Source organism: Boleophthalmus pectinirostris, unplaced genomic scaffold, assembly GCF_026225935.1.
Source record: "Boleophthalmus pectinirostris isolate CB_2022bp ecotype Guang Dong unplaced genomic scaffold, ASM2622593v1 HiC_scaffold_6, whole genome shotgun sequence".
NCBI lineage: Eukaryota > Metazoa > Chordata > Actinopteri > Gobiiformes > Gobiidae > Boleophthalmus > Boleophthalmus pectinirostris.
In genome coordinates this window covers 40,854,815-40,876,095 of record NW_026571447.1, presented here as the reverse complement: position 1 = coordinate 40,876,095, position 21,281 = coordinate 40,854,815, and the positions used below count along the sequence as shown (strand labels likewise).

Here is a 21,281-nt window from a genome sequence, read left to right as displayed (position 1 = left end):
TCGACTCTTCACTCTCGAGTTGGTTCGTTCAGGACGACACTAACAGCCCAAGGATTATTTTTATTGCAAATTCTGAAGCTGAACATGCTCCTTCAAATTCTACAACTTTTACTGCTGTGTTCAGGTGAGTTAAGCTTTTTTTTAAATTATTTTATTTTTTCAACCAAGACTCATTAAATAAAGAATAATTTATAATGTGTATTTATATTCAGTGTTTGTAAGAACAGACATCAGTATTTGGTGAACGCCTGTGTTTACTCATGTGTTTTCTGTTTGTATCATTTTAACTCTGTGTGTTTTACAGGTGCTGATTGTTGTATAATGTTCTGTGTCCATTACAACTCCAAGTCCAGTTGAGGCTCTGAGTGGCTCCTGTTTGTGGATCCCGTGCAGCTATAAACCTAAACCTCCATATGACATAAACACTGCAAACTCTGTCACTGGGATTTGGTTTAAACATGATACAAATATAAATAACAAGTTTTCAAAGAGTGGAGACCCCAGTTTGTCTTATCCCATGAATATCACTGGGAACCTGAAAAACAAAAACTGCACCACAATGTTTTATAATTTAAGCAAAATCCATGAAGACGATTATTACTTCAGAATAGAGAACAGTGGTTTTAAAGGTAATGCTGCTTGTGACCCTCTTCAAATAACAGTCAGAGGTAAGACACATTTGCTATTTAATCTAAGTTTAATGATGAAAAAACATTCAAACCTGTTGATGTTGATTGATAGATTCATTGTTTTGTTGTCATTAAATGAAAAAAACAAATAATAAAATTAGAATTAGCAGCTCTGACAAGACACAGTACAGATGAAAAACACAACATTTACAACAGAGAATTATTCAGCACATTGATATGTGTGAGAAACAAACTGTTATTATTGATCTGTAACATCTTCCTCCAGAGGAGGAGCTCATGTGTCTGTGCCACTTAAAGGACGTTGAAAATGAAATGTATTTTCTGTTTTATTGTCCTTTGTGTCATGAGCTGCTCTGTCACTTGTGTCTCATGTGTCTCACTGTTGGTTTCTGTGTCTGATCAGGAGAGACTCAAGTATCTGTTGAAATTAGGGCAAAAAAAATAATAAAAAATGTATCGCATTAATCGCATGAGTTTGAGTGATTAATCGTGACTAATCATGATTAATCTCATGTTATACACAAAACCAATTAATGAATTAAAAAGTGGAGTATAGTGACTTTTATTGTAAATGTAAATGAAAGAGCCAAACTTTTGTTGTGTAAACAGCATTTCTTTCACAGGGAACCTCAGAGTCTTCAAGGTTTTCTGAAGGCTCAAGAAAAAATATTGAATGGACTTTTGTACTTCTAATATATCGACTGAACGACCGAACCCGCGAGCGAATCTGCGTCTCACAGAGGCTCAGACACGTTACATCTCACGTGGTCAGAAAAAAGTGAAAAAAGTGTAAAGAAAAGACGTCAAACTTAAAGAAACACTCGCGTTGGACTTTTTCAAAATAAAAGCCAGTGAAAAACAGACATTTATAATAAAATAAATACATAAATAAAAAAAACTGCGTTAACGGTGTTCAAATAATTGTCGGCGATAATAACTTAAAGGTTGTATAGAGGATTTTCCAAGGAATGAAAAATCCAGCGACTGTTTGTCCTTTTTCAAATGTTGCTCCTGCGTGAAACCACCTCCCCTACAGCTCCTACGTAGAAACACCTCCTCCCTCCTCCTCCTTACGCCACAAACAGGTTTGTTTACAGCCGCTGCACATGACTTGTAAACAACTAACTACAGTGTTGGTTAGACAAGACGGAGAAGTGAGGAGCGGAGGGGAAGAGCAGAGAAGGTGTGCGGAGATTCAGTGCGAATGAACTAGCTACAACACGCAGCAGCAAGCGGACTCTTTCTTTGCATTGAAAATTCAGACATATTTCAGACATAGGATATCACATTCGTGTCCTGAAAAACGTTTGTCTAACTCTTGGAAATAAAGTCGTTTTCATAATAAGCAGAAGTTTCCTGTCCAGGAGTAATTTGTGGACCAGTGGTTCAGTCTTTAGACCCTTCGTCTGCTTCAGTCGCGCCATCGCTGGAATGAATCTTCAAGAATCACCTTAGTTTGGCTTTGCTGCTTTTCCCCTTGTCTTCTTCTTTCACCTCAAAAACGGACTTTCTTTTGTGGCGAACTGCTCCTGGATTCTTGTCGTCATCGAAACAAACTTTGTGCGAACTGTGAGGAAGATATAGGTCAAAAAAGCCTCTAAAAACTGTTGCGTTGGTGGAGTAAACAGCGTCTGTGCGTCTTGCGTCTGTGGACTGCGTGACAGTCGTACATAAACCACGTACCGGCGGCGCAGGCAAGTCAGTTACACTAGAAACGTAGGGAGTTTGATTGACAGCCTGTCAGCTCACAGATAACGAGGCAGTGTCGTTATCTATTGGCAAATGTTTAGCCCCACCACGTCCAGAGTTGATGAATTTTTATTCTCTTTTTTTTGGTCATCATAATTACAAGGCGACTGCATCTATAATCTATCACTGACAATTTGAAACAAACAAATCCTCCATACAACCTTTAATTAGTTAAGGCAAAATGATGGTGTTAACGTGCCCGGCCCTTGTTTAAATGTGATGTTTTTAAGTTGGTCCAGTTTGTGTTGAAAGTCTGGGACCTCAGTAAAAGGACACTTTATGTTTGATGTGTGATCTGTCTGTTTATTCAATATTGTTTATTAAATAAGTACAATAAACTAAACTAAACTATAAAATGTTCATCTCTGAATAACAGTTTATTTTACTTCACAAGTTTGATGCTTGAATGACATTTTCACTCTTGGACTGTGCACAGTAAATAACCTCCACTCACATCTGAGCAGCATCAGTTTAGTTCTTCACTTTAATACATTTTTTAGATGAATGTTTTCTCCAAATGTTTTTCCTCTTCCCAGACTCTCCCTGGAGCCCCACAGTAAAAGTCTGTGGTGAACAGACAGAGTCAGAGGTGGTGACTATAACCTGCTCAGCTCTCACTCCCTGTCCACACGCCCCTCCTCAGCTCACATGGGACCTCCACCAAGACACCGCCCACATCACAGAGACCAACACAGACGGGACATTTACCACTAAAATCACACAGAACATCACTGTGACAGACGCCCACGATGGACTCATGATAAAGTGTAAAGCATCGTATCCTGTGAGTGGAGCGTCCGACAGTAACGTCACTCTCAGTGTCTCATGTGAGTGAACCACACTGATGGATTCTCTCTGTTCTGGTGATACGTTGCTAAAAATGTATTAAATGGAGATGCAATTTGTCTGAAATGTTCCACAGTATGGCATTAAAGTTCCCTGTGTGTCCTCAGATGGTCCTAAAGACACGTCTGTTGGGGTCAGTCCGTCCGGTTCACTGTCAGCAGGTCAGTCAGTGACGCTGAGCTGCTCCAGCAGAGCCAAGCCTCCTGTCCAGCACTTCACCTGGTTCAGACACACTTCACAGGGACCAGTCAGTGTGAACCAGGGACACACGTACAGCTTCAACATCTGCGAAGGAGGAGACTATTACTGTGTGGCTTCAAACACACACGGCGATGGGACATCTCCAAACGTTACAGTGCAAATAACAGGTATGTTTTGAGTTTATCACCTTTGAACTGAAACGATCAAACCCTGGTAAAGTTTCATCATCTTACTGAACACGTTTGTTAGGTTTAACACCACCCAAACATTGTAAAAATAAGAAGAAAGACAAGAGATTAATCAGGTTTTACTCGCGAGGAGAACGGACAGAGAGTGCATTCACCGTTACAGTCTCCACCCGCTCTGATGCACTCAGAGCCGTCCCCTCTTTTTATTTCCTTAGGGTGGTCCCTAGTTACAATGGGTGTCTCCGCTCTCAGGGAGGGGGGTGAAAACAGCAGAAACACCAGACACACAAATATGACAAATATGTGTTATCCACAGCAGGTGCATATGTTTCGTTCAGCTCTCAGACACAACTCTCTCCTTGAAAGTCGTCTGCTCTCATGCTCCGAGAGCCTTGTCGCCTCGTTGCTCACACGTGAGGGGAGGGTTACTGCATACAGTTTCCAAGCACAAAAGATTATTCAAATTCACAAAGAAATAGAACATAGCAAATATTGGATAATATATGCAATTATTCTAACAACGTCCATCACTGCACTGAGGCAGAACCCATCAAACATGTGCTGCCCTTTAACCACAAAACAGTGTCTATACATCACACTGAGAGGCACAGATGAATGTGACTAAAGCTTGTACGTTATTCTAAATGTACTTTGTGTCAGACTTTTCCATAAAGCAAAGATCTGTTTGATTCATCCAATCCAATTCACTTTATTTTTATTGCACATTTCACAAACAGTTTCCAAAGTGCTGCACAAATACACAACAACAACAACCACAATAATAATAAAATGATAAAATAAATGCTCAGATTTAAAGGTTCGATCTGATGTAAAATAACTCTTTTCACATTGTATCTTCTGCACATAAACAAACACAATTTGGGTTTTGGAACATCTATTACACATTAGTTCTGAAATCTTACTGATTTCTTGGAGACGTCACAGACCAGGAACTATGAAAGTCCGACTATTGCTCCTCCCCCCGCCCGTCCTGAGAAAGCACAGGCTCCGCCCTCCAAATGTGACGTAGACTCTGAGTGAGCCGCCCTTCCTCCGCCGTCTCAGGGAGGGAGGGGGAGACAGACGTGACCCTGATAGTGGCAGGAATAAACTTTTATTCATCATGGAGATACAGCGCGTTCAGCCGCATGTGTTGGACCCGGAATCGGACGAGGACTTTGAGGAGCACGAAGCTCAAGCACCGAGTCCACATCAGCTGAACATTACTGATTGGTAAAGTTTTAATAAACACAAGTAGATAAACTTATTATATCATGTTCACTGCAGTGTAGAACAATGAGCTTCTGCTGTCGCTTTTGTTTAGGTTCATGTGGGAATTGTCAGACGATGCGGGTGGAAACGGTGGAGGTGGTGAAGGGGGGCGGGTGTGAAGCGTTTTCTGCTACGTCAAACGTGTCATAGGTGAATCTGCCGCATCATCGTTGCAGCAGCTTTAGTTCGTTGTCACGTGGGAGTGTGGCAGAAATACACTGGAATTTGTTAAAAAAAGAAAGATCTAAAAAAAAAACACTCCAGCGACAAATCCAAGACCCACACATCACTCTTAGAAGGTAGAAAGCTCTGAAAATTTGATTTTGCATCAGATGGGCCCTTTAATCATACCAGTCTTAAAATAATAAATCAGTAAAATAAAATAAGATCAAAATCATAGAATATCAACAAATAAATAAAAGACACAGGAGCACACAACTTCATGTTTCTAAATACAAGAGTCTGGGGCTGTTAACATTTAGACAACAGAGACGACCTCCTGTATGTGACCGTCCAGTGACTCAGAGAAAAACAGCAGTCCTTTCACCTAAGAGGAAACTATTCTCAAAGTCATGTTTTTGTTTTTTATTTTTCCCTCAGCTGCTCCTGGGGTCCCGTCCATAAAAGTCTGTGGTGAACAGACAGAGTCAGAGGTGGTGACTATAACCTGCTCAGCTCTCACTCCCTGTCCACACGCCCCTCCTCAGCTCACATGGGACCTGCACCAAGACACCGCCCACATCACAGAGACCAACACAGACGGGACATTTACCACTAAAATCACACAGAACATCACTGTGACAGACGCCCACGATGGACTCATGATAAAGTGTAAAGCATCGTATCCTGTGAGTGGAGGATTCAAAACGTCCGACAGTAACGTCACTCTCAGTGTCTCATGTGAGTGAACCACACTGATGGATTCTCTCTGTTCTGGTGATACGTTGCTAAAAAATGTATTAAATGGAGATGCAGTTTGTCTGAAATGTTCCACAGTATGGCATTAAAGTTCCCTGTGTGTCCTCAGATGGTCCTAAAGACACGTCTGTTGGGGTCAGTCCGTCCGGTTCACTGTCAGCAGGTCAGTCAGTGACGCTGAGCTGCTCCAGCAGAGCCAAGCCTCCTGTCCAGCACTTCACCTGGTTCAGACACACTTCACAGGGACCAGTCAGTGTGAACCAGGGACACACGTACAGCTTCAACATCACTGAAGAGAGGGACACTACTATTGTGTGGCCTCAAACACACTTGGAAATGGATCATCTCCAGACATTACACTGAGTATAACTATTACATCATCTCTGTGGCATTACATCATACATATAGTGACTCATTTACACATGTGTAAGTCTTCATGTGAGTTATATCTCACTGAAACCAGTTGTTGCTTTTTTTAGAATTATTAGAATATTAAAATGTTAATATTATAAAAGAATAGACGCATCAAGAATCTTGGACTTCTGGTCATCGTACAATTCACACTGGGAAAGATTCTCCGAAAAAGTGAGCATCAAACCTCCATGTTTGTTTTCCCAGTGGGACGTGTCTATTGACAAAGTCGATCTTTTCAAGTCTTTTGAACCATATCACTTTTGTTTCTGGTTCTGATATTGTCTTATTTTAGTTTTGGGATTGGGACGTCGTAATTGTTGTGGTTGTTGGATCCAAACAGCAGAAAGCGACTCGAGAAATGTGTTTGTGAACTTCATAAATGCAAAAGTGAATCAGACGTGTGTGACTCAAACCTCTGTTCAAACTGTTTCTCTTCCCAACGGAATTGAAAAATAGTGAAAGGTGAAGGTGATGGGCAGAATTGATCCACAGGAAGAACCAAAAAGGAAACATTTGTCTGACTAAGAAATCATCCCGAGTTTACAGAGAACATTTTGTATGTGGAGCGACGACAAAACAAAATCCTGATCCTTCGTTCTACCTCGGTTTTGAATTTAAAAAGTCAACACCAAAGTGAAAGTCTCCAACTGTTCACCAAGAAACACCTTCCACTGCAAAGACCAAGACGTGATGTTTCTGTAAAACCACAAGAACAAGAAAGTGCAGCTCAGTCTGTTTGTCTTCTGCTCCTCTACATTAACAAACAAGATTTTGTTTTGTCGTCGCTCCACATACAAAATGTTCTCTGTAAACTCAGGATGATTTAGTCAGACAAATGTTTCCTTTTTGTTTCTTCCTGTGGATCAATCCTGCCCATCACCTTCACCTTTCACTATTTTTCAATTCCGTTGGGAAGAGAAACAGTTTGAACGGAGGTTTGAGTCACACACATCTGATTCACTTTTGCATTTATGAAGTTCACAAACACATTTCTCGAGTTGTTTTCCGCTGTTTGGATCCAACAACCACAACAATTACGACGTCCGAATCCCAAAACTAAAATATGACAATATCAGAACCAGAAACAAAAGTGAAATGGTTCAAAAGACTTGAAAAGATCGACTTTGACAATAGACACGTCCCACTGGGAAAACAAACATGGAGGTTTGATGATCACTTTTTTGGAGGATCCTTCCCAGTGTGAATTGTACAATGACTGGAAGTCCAAGATTCTTGATGCGTCTATAAGACATGACACAGAAGTTGAAGTTCATTTTTCTCTTGGTCAGAGCCTGTACCTGTCGTGACTTGGATTGGTCCGTACAACACAGTGAAGCTCTGTGTGGTTCTACTGCTCTACAGCTCCCTGCTCATTTTTGAATGGTGAGGTTCAACTTTGTATTTATTCATTCATCTGTCAGATCTGACCTGGAACTTGGCCTGGGTGCTGTCACCTGCTTGTCTCCATGGAAATAAGTTTATATCTTAATGTTTATTGTGGTGTAGTGTCCCTTTAAGATGAGCCTATGCAACACATTAAAGGTTGTATGGAGGATTTTTGTTTTGTTTCAGATTGTCAATGATTGGTTAAAATACCATTACAGAGATGCAGCAGCCTTGTAATTATGATGACCAAAAAAAAAAAAAAGAATGAAAATCTATCAAATGTGGACGTGTTGAGGCCAGATAAACATCAGCCAATAGAAAACAAGGCTACCTCATTTTCTATTGGCTGTTAGGTCGTCAATCAAACTCCCTACGTTTCTAGTGTAACTGACTCGCTGGGATTACGTGGTTTATGCGGCGGTTCTTAGATACTTTTTTTAAACTGTAGCTTCGCACAAATTCGCACAAAGTTTGTTGCAACGGCGGACGAGAATCCACGACCAGTTCGCCGCGAAAAGAAAGTCCGTTTTCGAGATCGCTGAAAGAAGAAGAGAAGAGGAAAAGGAGCGAAGACAAACTGAGGTGATTCTTGGAGATCCCTTCCAGCGATGGCGCGACTCAAGTAGACGAAGGTCGCTAAATTGTTTCTAGACCGGTCACTTCGACTGTAATTCCGAACGCCCACTGGCTGTAAACGTGTGATTTCTAGAGTAAGGAGGCGGGAGGAGATGTTTCTACTGAGGCTGTGGAGGAGGAACATTTGAAAAAGAACTGTCACTGTAGTTCTCTTCCCTTAAAAAAATCCTCTATACAACCTTTAATAAGTGAGTAAAAAAGTCAAACTGATTCTTCTGATTTATTTCCAGCTGGATTAGAGCAATTTACCTCAAGAAACAGGAACAGGTAAAAGTTTTATGAACACACTTTTGTCACACTGTTTAACTTCTCTCTGTCGTCTCATCCACAGAAACCAGAGGCAGCAGCAACTGTCAACTGTGCCGCTGTAAATCAATCTTAAAACCCTGTGTGTGTTTACTTGTTTATGTTGTGTTTTATTTATCATGTACCTGCAAACCAATCAGTTTATATCCAATATGAATTGTGCATTTATAAGTGAACAAGTTACTGCATGTTTGTGATCCAGTAGGTTTATGTCTGAATCAACCTCGTAAAATGATTTATGGAATTTGTCAAAACATAATTCCAGCCTGAAGAAGAATCACTGATAACACAAAGTGAACATTTACTTTGGATTTCTGCTCTTATTATATTAAATAAACTGTAAATGTAAATTCAATTCTTTATGTTTAATAAAGTCATGTTGACGTCTTTTTCTGTTGGATTTTTTCAGTAGCAGCAATTTAGGCCTAATGAATCATTTCTCTCCATGTTGGAATAAAAAGGCAAAGTTTGTGTGTAAAGGAAAGTATCTACATTTGTCAAAGTTGAACTGAGGTTTTGATGAATAATAATTTTCAATACCAAATGACTCCAGTAGGTGTCAGTAACGGCACAGTTAAGGCAAACTCACTTTTTGGGTTTAGTAGAAATGGCGCAGTTTACTGTAAAATGTGTTTATAGCAGTGATTCTCAACCACTGTGCCGCGGCACACTAGTGTGCCGTGAGAAATTATTCAATATCATTTGAAACCCGCGGAGACTCTACGGCGCATCACAAACACACACGCTCCCTATGCACGGCTCGTCTGCGACAGCGTGTGCCCTCGTGTACCAGCGTGCATCACAGGGCAGGTTCAACTTCCTAAACATCCTACCTGTCCACCTGCCTCACGTCAGCACGCCGCCCCTCGCCTTTTCACGCTCTCGCTCCTTCCTGCGTACAGCCAACACAAGCCCCTCCCACAGTGCGGCTGATTAGAAGAGCAAGACCAAACGTGAGTCTAAATTTGTGTTCCAGTGTTGGCACAAAGCAGGTCTACAGCATAGAGCGGATCTACAGAACAGACCTACTGCCACATTTGGCTGAAGTTTGTCTAACAAAAGTGACAAATGCATCTGTGTTTGTCACGATGTGCGTTTGGTTTGGTAAACGTGCAGAGGCTGGTAAATATCACTGCAAAACCAGAAAAGAATGAAACTCCAGTTTGGAACTTTAAAAAACAGGTTTAAAAATCTTCCTTCACTTTTTTCACAGTTTTGTGTAAAGTGTCAGAGGAAGTTCTCTTAAAGAAGAGGTTCTCAAACTGTGGGGAAGGGTCCAAAAAAGGTGGCAGTTCAGTGCAGTTTGCTTGGCTTTGTATTAGGTCGATCTTTATGACTTGGTCATTTTGTAAGTAGGTCACATGCTGAAAAAGTGTGAGCAGCCCTGCTTTAAAAGAATTAGTAATGCATGTGCATGGTGACAGTCATGGAAAAGTTTTTAAAATGGACGAATGCGAACTCCGAAATGGGCCCTGGACAAGATTCTGACCCAGAAGAAGAGCTTTTCAAGCTTAACTGCTATAAAAACTAAAAACAGAGAGAGACTGAGAGCTGTTGATGAAGAGCTTCGTGTGTGTCTTTCTTCTATTCCTGCCAGGATATCAGCTTTGTGTTCATCTAAACAGGCGCAGGTCTCACACTGAGTAAGTAGAAATTAATGTAGAAATTATATTGTAATTAAATATACTGTATAGTGTCATTTTGTAACATTTTGGTTAGTGGTGTGCCGCAAGATTTTTCCAATGTAAAAAACGTGCCGTGGCTCAAAAAAGGTTGAGAAACACTGGTGTAGATGGTACAAGGAGCCAGACAAATTTTTACACACAAGTGATTCTACACAGCCTAAATATAAAAACAGAGAAAGACAAGAGCTGCTAGTCAGTGCAGTTTAGTGGCCTATAACTCCTTTTTCCTTGGCTCACATCCTGAAATATAGACTTACTATGCCAACAAGGTTTTAGGTCTAAATACAGGCCTACAGTTTTTGTACAAGACTCTAGTCACTGTCTTCAAATGAGTGGTTTTAAGGTGAAGGTGGACCGCTGACTGTAAACCTGAATTTTACCATCTTTTGGGTTGATATAATCTTCTGTGAAAGATACTTAATTGTCCCCCTACAGAAATTTGTCCTCTGCATTTGACACATCCTTCAATGTTACTGGGTCATCTTTTCAGGAGCAGTGGGCAGCGAGTACTCAGGCAGAACTACCTTAGCTGGAGGATTTGACCTGTTGTGCATGTTTTGGGTTGATGGAGGAAACCGAAAGCCAGACTGGCACCACCTAGTGCCTCCGCTCAATTTCATTTCTCTCCAGTGACTAGGTCAAGAATCAGAATACACTAGACAGTTTGCAAAAACTCTGGAAGTTGTAGACTGCGCACTGGCCAGTCAGTGAAGAGACTGTCTGGGTAAATTTTGTGGTACAGCACAACAGTAAACAAAGCGGTCGAGATGGATGTAGACTAAGACAGACATTCTGTGTTGGCAACAGTTCCCGAGATCGCGGATTTAAAGCTGGAACAAAGAGAATGTTTGGTGAATTTTATCAAGGGGAAAGACGTTATTGTTCTTCTTCCTTCGGGATTTGAGAAAAGCTTAATATACCAGTTAGCCCCGTTAGCGGCGCATTACATACATCACAAATAAATAGCAGTGATTCGTTAAATTAAAAAAAGTACCTGCCTACCGTCGAGTGAACGAATTCTAATGCTGCGAGGTCAGACGGTTTCTATGAAGATGAATCAGGTTAGGTCAGGACTACCTTAGCTGGAGGATTTGTGCCTGTTTTGGACTGACTGGAGAAAGTGGTTGAAGGAAACCCACCCACACGCAGGGAGAACGTGTCATTATTATTTGTGAAATGTGGAGCAATACTTCAGATAAATGATTTTTAAAGCATAAAAGATTGGTGATAAAATACACAGGAAGTAGAGTCACTATCGCTCATCTGCAGACACACGTGAGGAACTATATCGTGATAGTGTGATTTTAATTGTGTTGGGATCCAATCAAATCCACTTTATTTCTATAGCACATTTCACAAACAAACAGTTTCCAAAGTTCTGCACAAATACATAATAATAACAACAATAATAAAATGATAAAATAAACTACTAAAATAATCATACTAGTCTTAAAATAATAAAACCAGTAAAATAAAATAAGATAGCGTTCGGTCAGAGTCGATCATTCTGTCAGACCCGAGCCGGTCTTGGACAGAAAAAAATTCGTCCCGATCCACACTCTAATGTGGAACATTCCAAACAAAGCAAAAAACATATCCACAAGACAAAAAGATGGCAGGCCCTCCACCAGCATCCTCCATCCTTTAGTACAACTTGATTCTGTATGTAGAGAAAATATCCACTGCAGCCTTCGCTCTATCATGTGTAGTTTTATACATCACCACCAGATGGCGACAGAGATCCACTGTATTTGAAACCCAAAAGTCGTCAGTATGAGCTAAAAACAAATGTATTTAATGCTCTTTGGCACTTCCTGCGCGGATTCACGGAGAAACTTGGGTCAGATAGAAGACGTGGAATATAAAAAGACAAGGAACTTTATGGAGAATGACTTGGGAGAAAAAGCAGCCAGGGGACGGAGTGAACGTGCAGAATTACTGAAGTTACACGTGCGAATTAATAAAACGCAACTCCAGGTAAGATTTTGACGACGATGCAACTTTATTAAGCCGTTTTAATTTCTTGTGTCACTTGAAATGAGACAAAAAATAATAAAACAGCCTACTGATAAAAGATTAGAAACTTGTCAAAAGTAGCTATTTCAACTGACAGGCCTACAGTAGAATTTTGTTTTGTAAGTCCATTGCATATCTCTTTTTGTTCCGTGGTTGAGCAAGTTGAGTCAAACTAACCGTATGTTTGTAACAAGAGAGGGACGCTCCTTTCAGCCCAAATTATTTGTAATTTGCATGTCAAAGTACGAAGAACAAAAAAGTCATTACAACGTCAATGGGCGCCAACAGATTCTATAATTTCTGTCTATAATGTGTTTTCATCGACAACTAAAATGAAACTGTCTAAATTCAAAAGGCGAAGTGACTTGGTGAACAGAAAAGCTCTAATTAAAACTGCAGGGGCAGATCTTGTCTGTCGCGCATGTTGTGTTCCCGGGGGAGAGAGGCGGTCGCTTAGAAAGGCTTCAAACAGCGCTTTTATATCCATTTTATAAACCAATAACGACACCAACAACATTTCCATAAGAGTAATTCCATGAACCAACTGTAATTTGCGCGTTTTATAGAGTATTTTTAGTTTAATCGTATCTTCTTGTCTTATCTTGAATGTGATTGGACGATGGCGCACCACGTGTCCCGGAAATGTTGCAACGCGGTTCCAATTTGCTTTAAAACTCAAAAAGTAGCGCTTTTTTAGGTCACTTCATTCATTTCAAATAGGCGCATTCGTGTTGTTATGTTCTCTGCTTTACGGCAACCACACGGAAACGCTTTAAAGAAATGTTTTTAATTGTACGTATATTTGCGTCGTGACTGAGGTCGGTGTGGCGGAGAGTGGCTTCAGACACGCAGACAGTTTGTAGTTATCGCTTCTCGGCCTTTTGGCTAAGATCAAGTGTAGTATCTGTTCTTATCAGTTTAATATCTGATACGTCCCCTACCCGGGGACCATATATTAAATTGATTTTTGGAACCGGGAGATGGAACAGGGGCTTGCTCCGTCCACTCCGCGCATCGACCTGGTATTGCAGCGCCTCCAGGAACGGTGCACCCCCCTGAACGTGTGAAAAGTAAAGGAACTGAAGTGAAGTGGTTCAGTTGTGATGACGTACACATCGTTAGTTTAGTGGTAAAATTTTCTATAGACACGTCAAGAATCTCGAACCTCCAGTCAACACACAATTCACACTGGGAAGGATTTTCTGAAAAAGTGAGCATCAAACCTCCATGTTTGATTTGTCAAAGTCGATCTTTTCAAGTGTTTTGAACCATATCACTTTTGTTTCTGGTTCTGATATTGTCATATTTTAGTTTTGGGATTGGGACGTTGTAATTGTTGTGGTTGTTGGATCCAAACAGCGGAAACCGACTCGACAAATGTGTTTGTGAACTTCATAAATGCAAAAGTGAATCAGACGTGTGTGACTCAAACCTCCGTTCAAACTGTTTCTCTTCCCAACGGAATTGAAAAATAGTGAAAGGTGAAGGTGATGGGCAGGATTGATCCACAGGAAGAACCAAAAAGGAAACATTTGTCTGACTAAGAAATCATCCCGAGTTTACAGAGAACATTTTGTATGTGGAGCCACGACAAAACAAAATCCTGTTTGTTAATGTAGAGGAGCAGAAGACAAACAGACTGAGCTGCACTTTCTTGTTCTTGTGGTTTTACAGAAACATCACGTCTTGGTCTTTGCAGTGGAAGGTGTTTCTTGGTGAACAGTTGGAGTCTTTCACTTTGGCGTTGACTTTTTAAATTCATAACCGAGGTAGAACGAAGGATCAGGATTTTGTTTTGTCGTCGCTCCACATACAAAATGTTCACTGTAAACTCGGGATGATTTCTTACTCAGACAAATGTTTCCTTTTTGGTTCTTCCTGTGGATCAATCCTGCCCATCACCTTCACCTTTCACTATTTTTCAATTCCGTTGGGAAGAGAAACAGTTTGAACGGAGGTTTGAGTCACACACATCTGATTCACTTTTACATTTATGAAGTTCACAAACACATTTCTCGAGTCGTTTTCCGCTGTTTGGATCCAACAACCACAACAATTACGACGTCCGAATCCCAAAACTAAAATATGACAATATCAGAACCAGAAACAAAAGTGAATATGGTTCGACTTTGTCAATAGACACGTCCCACTGGGAAAACAAACATGGAGGTTTGATGTTCACTTTTTCAGAAAATCCTTCCCAGTGTGAATTGTGCGATGACTGGAGGTTCGAGATTCTTGTCGTGTCTATAAACACATTTTACACTAAACTGCGCCGTTTCTACTAAACCCAGAAAGTGAGTTTGCCTTAACTGTGCCGTTACTGACACCTACTGGAGTCATTTGGTATTGAAAATTATTATTCATCAAAACCTCAGTTCAACTTTGACAAATGTAGATACTTTCCTTTACACACAAACTTTGCCTTTTTATTCCAACATGGAGAGAAATGATTCATTAGGCCTAAATTGCTGCTACTGAAAAAATCCAACAGAAAAAGACGTCAACATGACTTTATTAAACATAAAGAATTGAATTTACATTTACAGTTGATTTAATATAATAAGAGCAGAAATCCAAAGTAAATGTTCACTTTGTGTTATCAGTGATTCTTCTTCAGGCTGGAATTATGTTTTGACAAATTCCATAAATCATTTTACGAGGTTGATTCAGACATAAACCTACTGGATCACAAACATGCAGTAACTTGTTCACTTGTTCACTTATAAATGCACAATTCATATTGGATATAAACTGATTGGTTTGCAGGTACATGATAAATAAAACACAACATAAACAAGTAAACACACACAGGGTTTTAAGATTGATTTACAGCGGCACAGTTGACAGTTGCTGCTGCCTCTGGTTTCTGTGGATGAGACGACAGAGAGAAGGAAGTTAAACAGTGTGACAAAAGTGTGTTCATAAAACTTTTACCTGTTCCTGTTTCTTGGGGTAAGTTGCTCTAAACCAGCTGGAAATAAATCAGAAGAATCAGTTTGACTTTTTTACTCACTTGTGGCCTTTACTCACTTATTAATGTGTTGTGTTGTATGGAGGATTTTTTTTGTTTCAAATTGTCAGTGATAGATTATAGATGCAGTCGCCTTGTAATTATGATGACCAAAAAAAAAGAGAATAAAAATTGATCAACTCTGGACGTGGTGGGGCTAAACATTTGCCAATAGATAACGACACTGCCTCGTTATCTGTGAGCTGACAGGCTGTCAATCAAACTCCCTACGTTTCTAGTGTAACTGACTTGCCTGCGCCGCCGGTACGTGGTTTACGTACGACTGTCACACAGTCCACACGCAAGACGCACAGACGCTGTTTACTCCACCAACGCAACAGTTCTTAGCGGCTTTTTTGACCTATATCTTCCTCGCAGTTCGCACAAAGTTTGTTGCGATGGCGACAAGAATCCAGGAGCAGTTCGCCGCAAAACAAAGTCCCTTTTTGAGGTCGTTGAAAGAAGAAGACGAGGGGAAAAGCAGCGAAGCCAAACTAAGGTGATTCTTGGAGATTCATTCCAGCGATGGTGCGACTGAAGCAGACGAAGGGTCTAAAGACTGAACCACTGGTCCACAAATTACTCCTGGACAGGAAACTTCTGCTTATTATGAAAACCTACTTTATTTCCAAGAGCTACACAAATGTTTTTCAGGACACGAAAGCGATATCCTATGTCTGAAAACGTCATTTTCAATGCAAAGAAAGAGTCCGCTTGCTGCTGCGTGTTTTGGTAGTAGTTTCATTCGCACTGAATCTCAGCGCACCTTCACTGCTCCTCTCCTCGCTCCTCGTTTCGCTCTTCACCTCCTTCCCTAACCAACACTGTAGTTAGTTGTTTACAGGTCATGTGCAGTGATGAGGACTTGTGTAACCGGGTGATTGGACTATGTTGTCCTGCTGTGTTGCGTCCGTGGAGTGCGTCCACCTGTGCGTCGCTGCGCGTGGCTCCCGGCGTCACTGATTGCGCGATTAGAAAAGGCTGCGCACGCCGTGGTGGCAGTCGGGGCTTTCGGTGGCTTCTGAAGGCAGCGCGTGTAAGTACCGGATTTGTTGTTTTAATATTTCTTACAGAATTTGCTTTAATGCGATGTGTCTGACTACATTTTAAAGGTTGTCTGGAGTAGGCGGTGGTGCCGGCGGCCGCTCGTAACGCGCTCCGAGCCCCATGTAGAGCGCCCCCCTCCCCCTTCTAAATTTGCGGTAAATGCTCTTTGGTTGTAGATCTGGGGTGGTGGTCGCTGATGCTCTACCTGAAGCTCATTTCTTTTTCCCTGTGTAACAGATCACCACTGCTGCATTATTCTTGCTCTTTATTCTTTATCCTGTTAGTGTTGGTTTTAATTGAATGTTTAACAGTAGCCGAGGTCTTGGAGGGAAGTGCAATATTTGGTCAGGGGGTCAGTGCAGTGTGAGGTCAGGTCTCAGGTTGGCACAAGTCACTTTCGCCCAAATAGGCCTCCTCAGCACGAGCACTTTCACCAGCTGGAATTTTATGCCCTTTATTGTAACGAAGTCTACCTCAGGTACCTTGGCACACGCACTTTAAGTATTGTTACATTATCCAGGTTTACAGCGCACCTGCACTTTAACTTATTGTAAATGTAGGGTTCAACTAGTGTTTGTTTTTTTGGTATTAATGTTTGGTTTGGATTATTAATTTGATTTGTTGTGTTTTAGTTTGGGTGGGGTTGAGTGGTGTGTAATTGTATCAAGAAGGGAACCAGAAAATGAAATATTTTTTTAAATGTTTAGAAGATTTAAATAAAGAGGTGTAACTTTTCTACCACATTGCCCTTGTCCTTTTTTATGCCAGAACGGATTCTGTGAGTAAATAAGGGTTCTCGGGCGCAACATTACACTTGTTTTCTAGAAACAAACCTGTTTGTGGCGTAAGGAGGAGGAGGGAGGAGGCGTTTCTACGTAGGAGCTGTGGGGGAGGGGGGGGGGGTTTCACGCAGGAGCAACATTTGAAAAAGGACAAACAGTTGCTGGATTTTTCATTCCTTGGAAAATCCTCTATACAACCTTTAAGATATAAACTTATTTATTTCCATGGAGACAAGCAGGTGACAGCACCCAGGCCAAGTTCCAGGTCAGATCTGACAGATGAATGAATAAATACAAAGTTGAACCTCACCATTCAAAAATGAGCAGGGAGCTGTAGAGCAGTAGAACCACACAGAGCTTCACTGTGTTGTACGGACCAATCCAAGTCACGACAGGTACAGGCTCTGACCAAGAGAAAAATGAACTTCAACTTCTGTGTCATGTCTTATAGACGCATCAAGAATCTTGGACGTCCGGTCATTGTACAATTCACACTGGGAAGGATCCTCCAAAAAAGTGAGCATCAAACCTCCATGTTTGTTTTCCCAGTGGGACGTGTCTATTGACAAAGTCGATCTTTTCAAGTCTTTTGAACCATTTCACTTTTGTTTCTGGTTCTGATATTGTCATATTTTAGTTTTGGGATTCGGACGTCGTAATTGTTGTGGTTGTTGGATCCAAACAGCGGAAAACGACTCGAGAAATGTGTTTGTGAACTTCATAAATGCAAAAGTGAATCAGATGTGTGTGACTCAAACCTCCGTTCAAACTGTTTCTCTTCCCAACGGAATTGAAAAATAGTGAAAGGTGAAGGTGATGGGCAGGATTGATCCACAGGAAGAACCAAAAAGGAAACATTTGTCTGACTAAGAAATCATCCTGAGTTTACAGAGAACATTTTGTATGTGGAGCGACGACAAAACAAAATCCCGTTTGTTAATGTAGAGGAGCAGAAGACAAACAGACTGAGCTGCACTTTCTTGTTCTTGTGGTTTTACAGAAACATCACGTCTTGGTCTTTGCAGTGGAAGGTGTTTCTTGGTGAACAGTTGGAGACTTTCACTTTGGCGTCGACTTTTTAAATTCATAACCGAGGTTGAACGAGGGATCGGGATTTTGTTTTGTCGTCGCTCCACATACAAAATGTTCTCTGTAAACTCAGGATGATTTCTTAGTCAGACAAATGTTTCCTTTTTGGTTCTTCCTGTGGATCAATCCTGCCCATCACCTTCACCTTTCACTATTTTTCAATTCCGTTGGGAAGAGAAACAGTTTGAACGGAGGTTTGAGTCACACACATCTGATTCACTTTTGCATTTATGAAGTTCACAAACACATTTCTCGAGTCGTTTTCCGCTGTTTGGATCCAACAACCACAACAATGACGACGTCCGAATCCCAAAACTAAAATATGACAATATCAGAACCAGAAACAAAAGTGAAATGGTTCAAAAGACTTGAAAAGATCGACTTTGTCAATAGACACGTCCCACTGGGAAAACAAACATGGAGGTTTGATGCTCACTTTTTCGGAGAATCTTTCCCAGTGTGAATTGTACGATGACCAGAAGTCCAAGATTCTTGATGCGTCTATTCTTTTATAATATTAACATTTTAATATTCTAATAATTCTAAAAAAGCAACAACTGGTTTCAGTGAGATATAACTCACATTAAGACTTACACATGTGTAAATGAGTCACTATATGTATGATGTAATGCCACAGAGATGATGTAATAGTTATACTCAGTATAATGTCTGGAGATGATCCATTTCCAAGTGTGTTTGAGGCCACACAATAGTAGTGTCCCTCTTCAGTGATGTTGAAGCTGTACGTGTGTCCCTGGTTCACACTGACTGGTCCCTGTGAAGTGTGTCTGAACCAGGTGAAGTGCTGGACAGGAGGCTTGGCTCTGCTGGAGCAGCTCAGCGTCACTGACTGACCTGCTGACAGTGAACCGGACGGACTGACCCCAACAGACGTGTCTTTAGGACCATCTGAGGACACACAGGGAACTTTAATGCCATACTGTGGAACATTTCAGACAAATTGCATCTCCATTTAATACATTTTTAGCAACGTATCACCAGAACAGAGAGAATCCATCAGTGTGGTTCACTCACATGAGACACTGAGAGTGACGTTACTGTCGGACGCTCCACTCACAGGATACGATGCTTTACACTTTATCATGAGTCCATCGTGGGCGTCTGTCACAGTGATGTTCTGTGTGATTTTAGTGGTAAATGTCCCGTCTGTGTTGGTCTCTGTGATGTGGGCGGTGTCTTGGTGCAGGTCCCATGTGAGCTGAGGAGGGGCGTGTGGACAGGGAGTGAGAGCTGAGCAGGTTATAGTCACCACCTCTGACTCTGTCTGTTCACCACAGACTTTTACTGTGGGGCTCCAGGGAGAGTCTGGGAAGAGGAAAAACATTTGGAGAAAACATTCATCTAAAAAATGTATTAAAGTGAAGAACTAAACTGATGCTGCTCAGATGTGAGTGGAGGTTATTTACTGTGCACAGTCCAAGAGTGAAAATGTCATTCAAGCATCAAACTTGTGAAGTAAAATAAACTGTTATTCAGAGATGAATATTTATAGTTTAGTTTAGTTTATTGTACTTATTTAATAAACAATATTGAATAAACAGACAGATCACACATCAAACATAAAGTGTCCTTTTACTGAGGTCCCAGACTTTCAACACAAACTGGACCAACTTAAAAACATCACATTTAAACAAGGGCCGGGCACGTTAACACCATCATTTTGCCTTAACTAATTAAGTCATTATCGCCGACAATTAATTGAACACCGTTAACGCAGTTTTTATTATTTATGTATAGAGCCCGACCGATATGGATTTTGCTGTGGCCGATATGAAACCGATATAATGAAAGTTGGCACTGCCGATATAATCGCCGATATATTTAGTGATGTAAAAATTCACTGTAAATGTTGAATTGTTTAAAAAACTTAGGTTTGGCTCTGATGGATTTTAAATTTGGTTTATTTAGGCAACATTTATTGTTATTCTGCCTCTTTACATCATATTTACAGACAGAAGTTCGGCTTAATGGCATTTTTGCATCACATTCTAGACACTAGTGATGGGGATTCCAGTTCTTTTTAGAGAACCGGCTCTTTTGGCTCGGCTCACTAAAAGCTGCTGGTTCTTTTGGCTCCCAAGTGGCTCTTCAGATTGTTTTTGTTGAAGCAGGACTAAAGCACGTCTAAAGCAGGACTGAACCAGGTCTCAGGACTGAAAAAACCGGGACTTATTTATTTTATGCTAAACTACAGTCAAATATGCTCGTTTTTTTTTTTTTTTTTTTTTTATTATTTTTTTTTAATCCTACGTACACGCAAATTTCTCAAAGTTTCGTTTTTAGCCGCTGCTGCTGTCAAACCACGAAGTCTGCACGCGGCGTGAAGAGAAAAAAAGTGAGAGAAAGAGAAAACACGGCTCCCAATAAGGATCAGGCTCCGTCGTTCCCTTCAAAGAGTCGGTTTCTAAGAGTCATTTCGTTCGCGACCGACCCATAACTAGTAAAGAAACTAGCGCTATTAGCCTTTAGCCGTAAATACGTGCGCCGCGGTAATTAATTATATGCGCAAATGTCATAATTCACACGTCTGTTCACAGCTCATTTACATATCAGTGCAGGTCCAGTAGCAAATATACGAACAATATAATCACTTTAGAACAAACCAATAGAAAACAGTCTGTTTATGTGCAGAGCTACAGCAGCTAACCCATAACAAATGACCAAAACTAGCTTCAGAGTCGACATATTTCCAACACTCACCGCTCACACAGGCTCCTCCACATCACAAATCTGCACTAATAAATGTCCTTTTAATCCAGACTCAAACCGATTGTCCGTAAAAAGAAAATAATGTCAGTGTTTGGATCTGTGTCTGCAGGTGTAAACAAACACACGTGAGTGACGCGACTTCTGTGGTGTGTTCAGGGACAGTACGTGACTCTGTGGTGTGTTCAGGACAGTACGGACACACAGACAAATGACTCCGTAGATAAATACTGATGTGGAGCCACATAATTAGGGAACATTTATCTGTCTGTAAATTGGATTAAATGAACAGAATGTAGAGAGTCTAAGCTTTATAACGACGTATAACATGCCCACGTGAAATATCGGCCCATATC

General features: G+C 40.9%; 1 protein-coding gene, 1 non-coding gene and 1 pseudogene across 2 annotated transcripts in view; 2 read left to right on the top strand and 1 right to left on the bottom strand.

Moving 5' to 3' along the window:
- Positions 1-406: 406 nt before the first annotated feature.
- On the top strand, positions 407-8,937 carry LOC129411864 (B-cell receptor CD22-like; annotated as a pseudogene).
- A 4,195-nt stretch (positions 8,938-13,132) lies between these two features.
- LOC129411943 (U2 spliceosomal RNA) lies at positions 13,133-13,323 on the top strand. Its single transcript, XR_008633508.1, has one exon. It is a non-coding gene; the product is annotated as a U2 spliceosomal RNA (small nuclear RNA).
- Positions 13,324-15,040: 1,717 nt separating this feature from the next.
- LOC129411828 (B-cell receptor CD22-like) overlaps positions 15,041-21,281 on the bottom strand; it is a 20,106-nt gene continuing 13,865 nt past the window's right edge. Inside the window, exons 7-11 of the mRNA XM_055163934.1 lie at positions 19,234-19,560; positions 18,856-19,107; positions 17,420-17,513; positions 15,205-15,241; positions 15,041-15,136 (exon numbers count right to left, since the gene is read on the bottom strand). Of these exons, the coding sequence (XP_055019909.1) occupies positions 15,086-15,136; positions 15,205-15,241; positions 17,420-17,513; positions 18,856-19,107; positions 19,234-19,560 (761 nt within the window). The 3' untranslated portion in view covers positions 15,041-15,085. The remainder of the gene's footprint in view (positions 15,137-15,204; positions 15,242-17,419; positions 17,514-18,855; positions 19,108-19,233; positions 19,561-21,281) is intronic.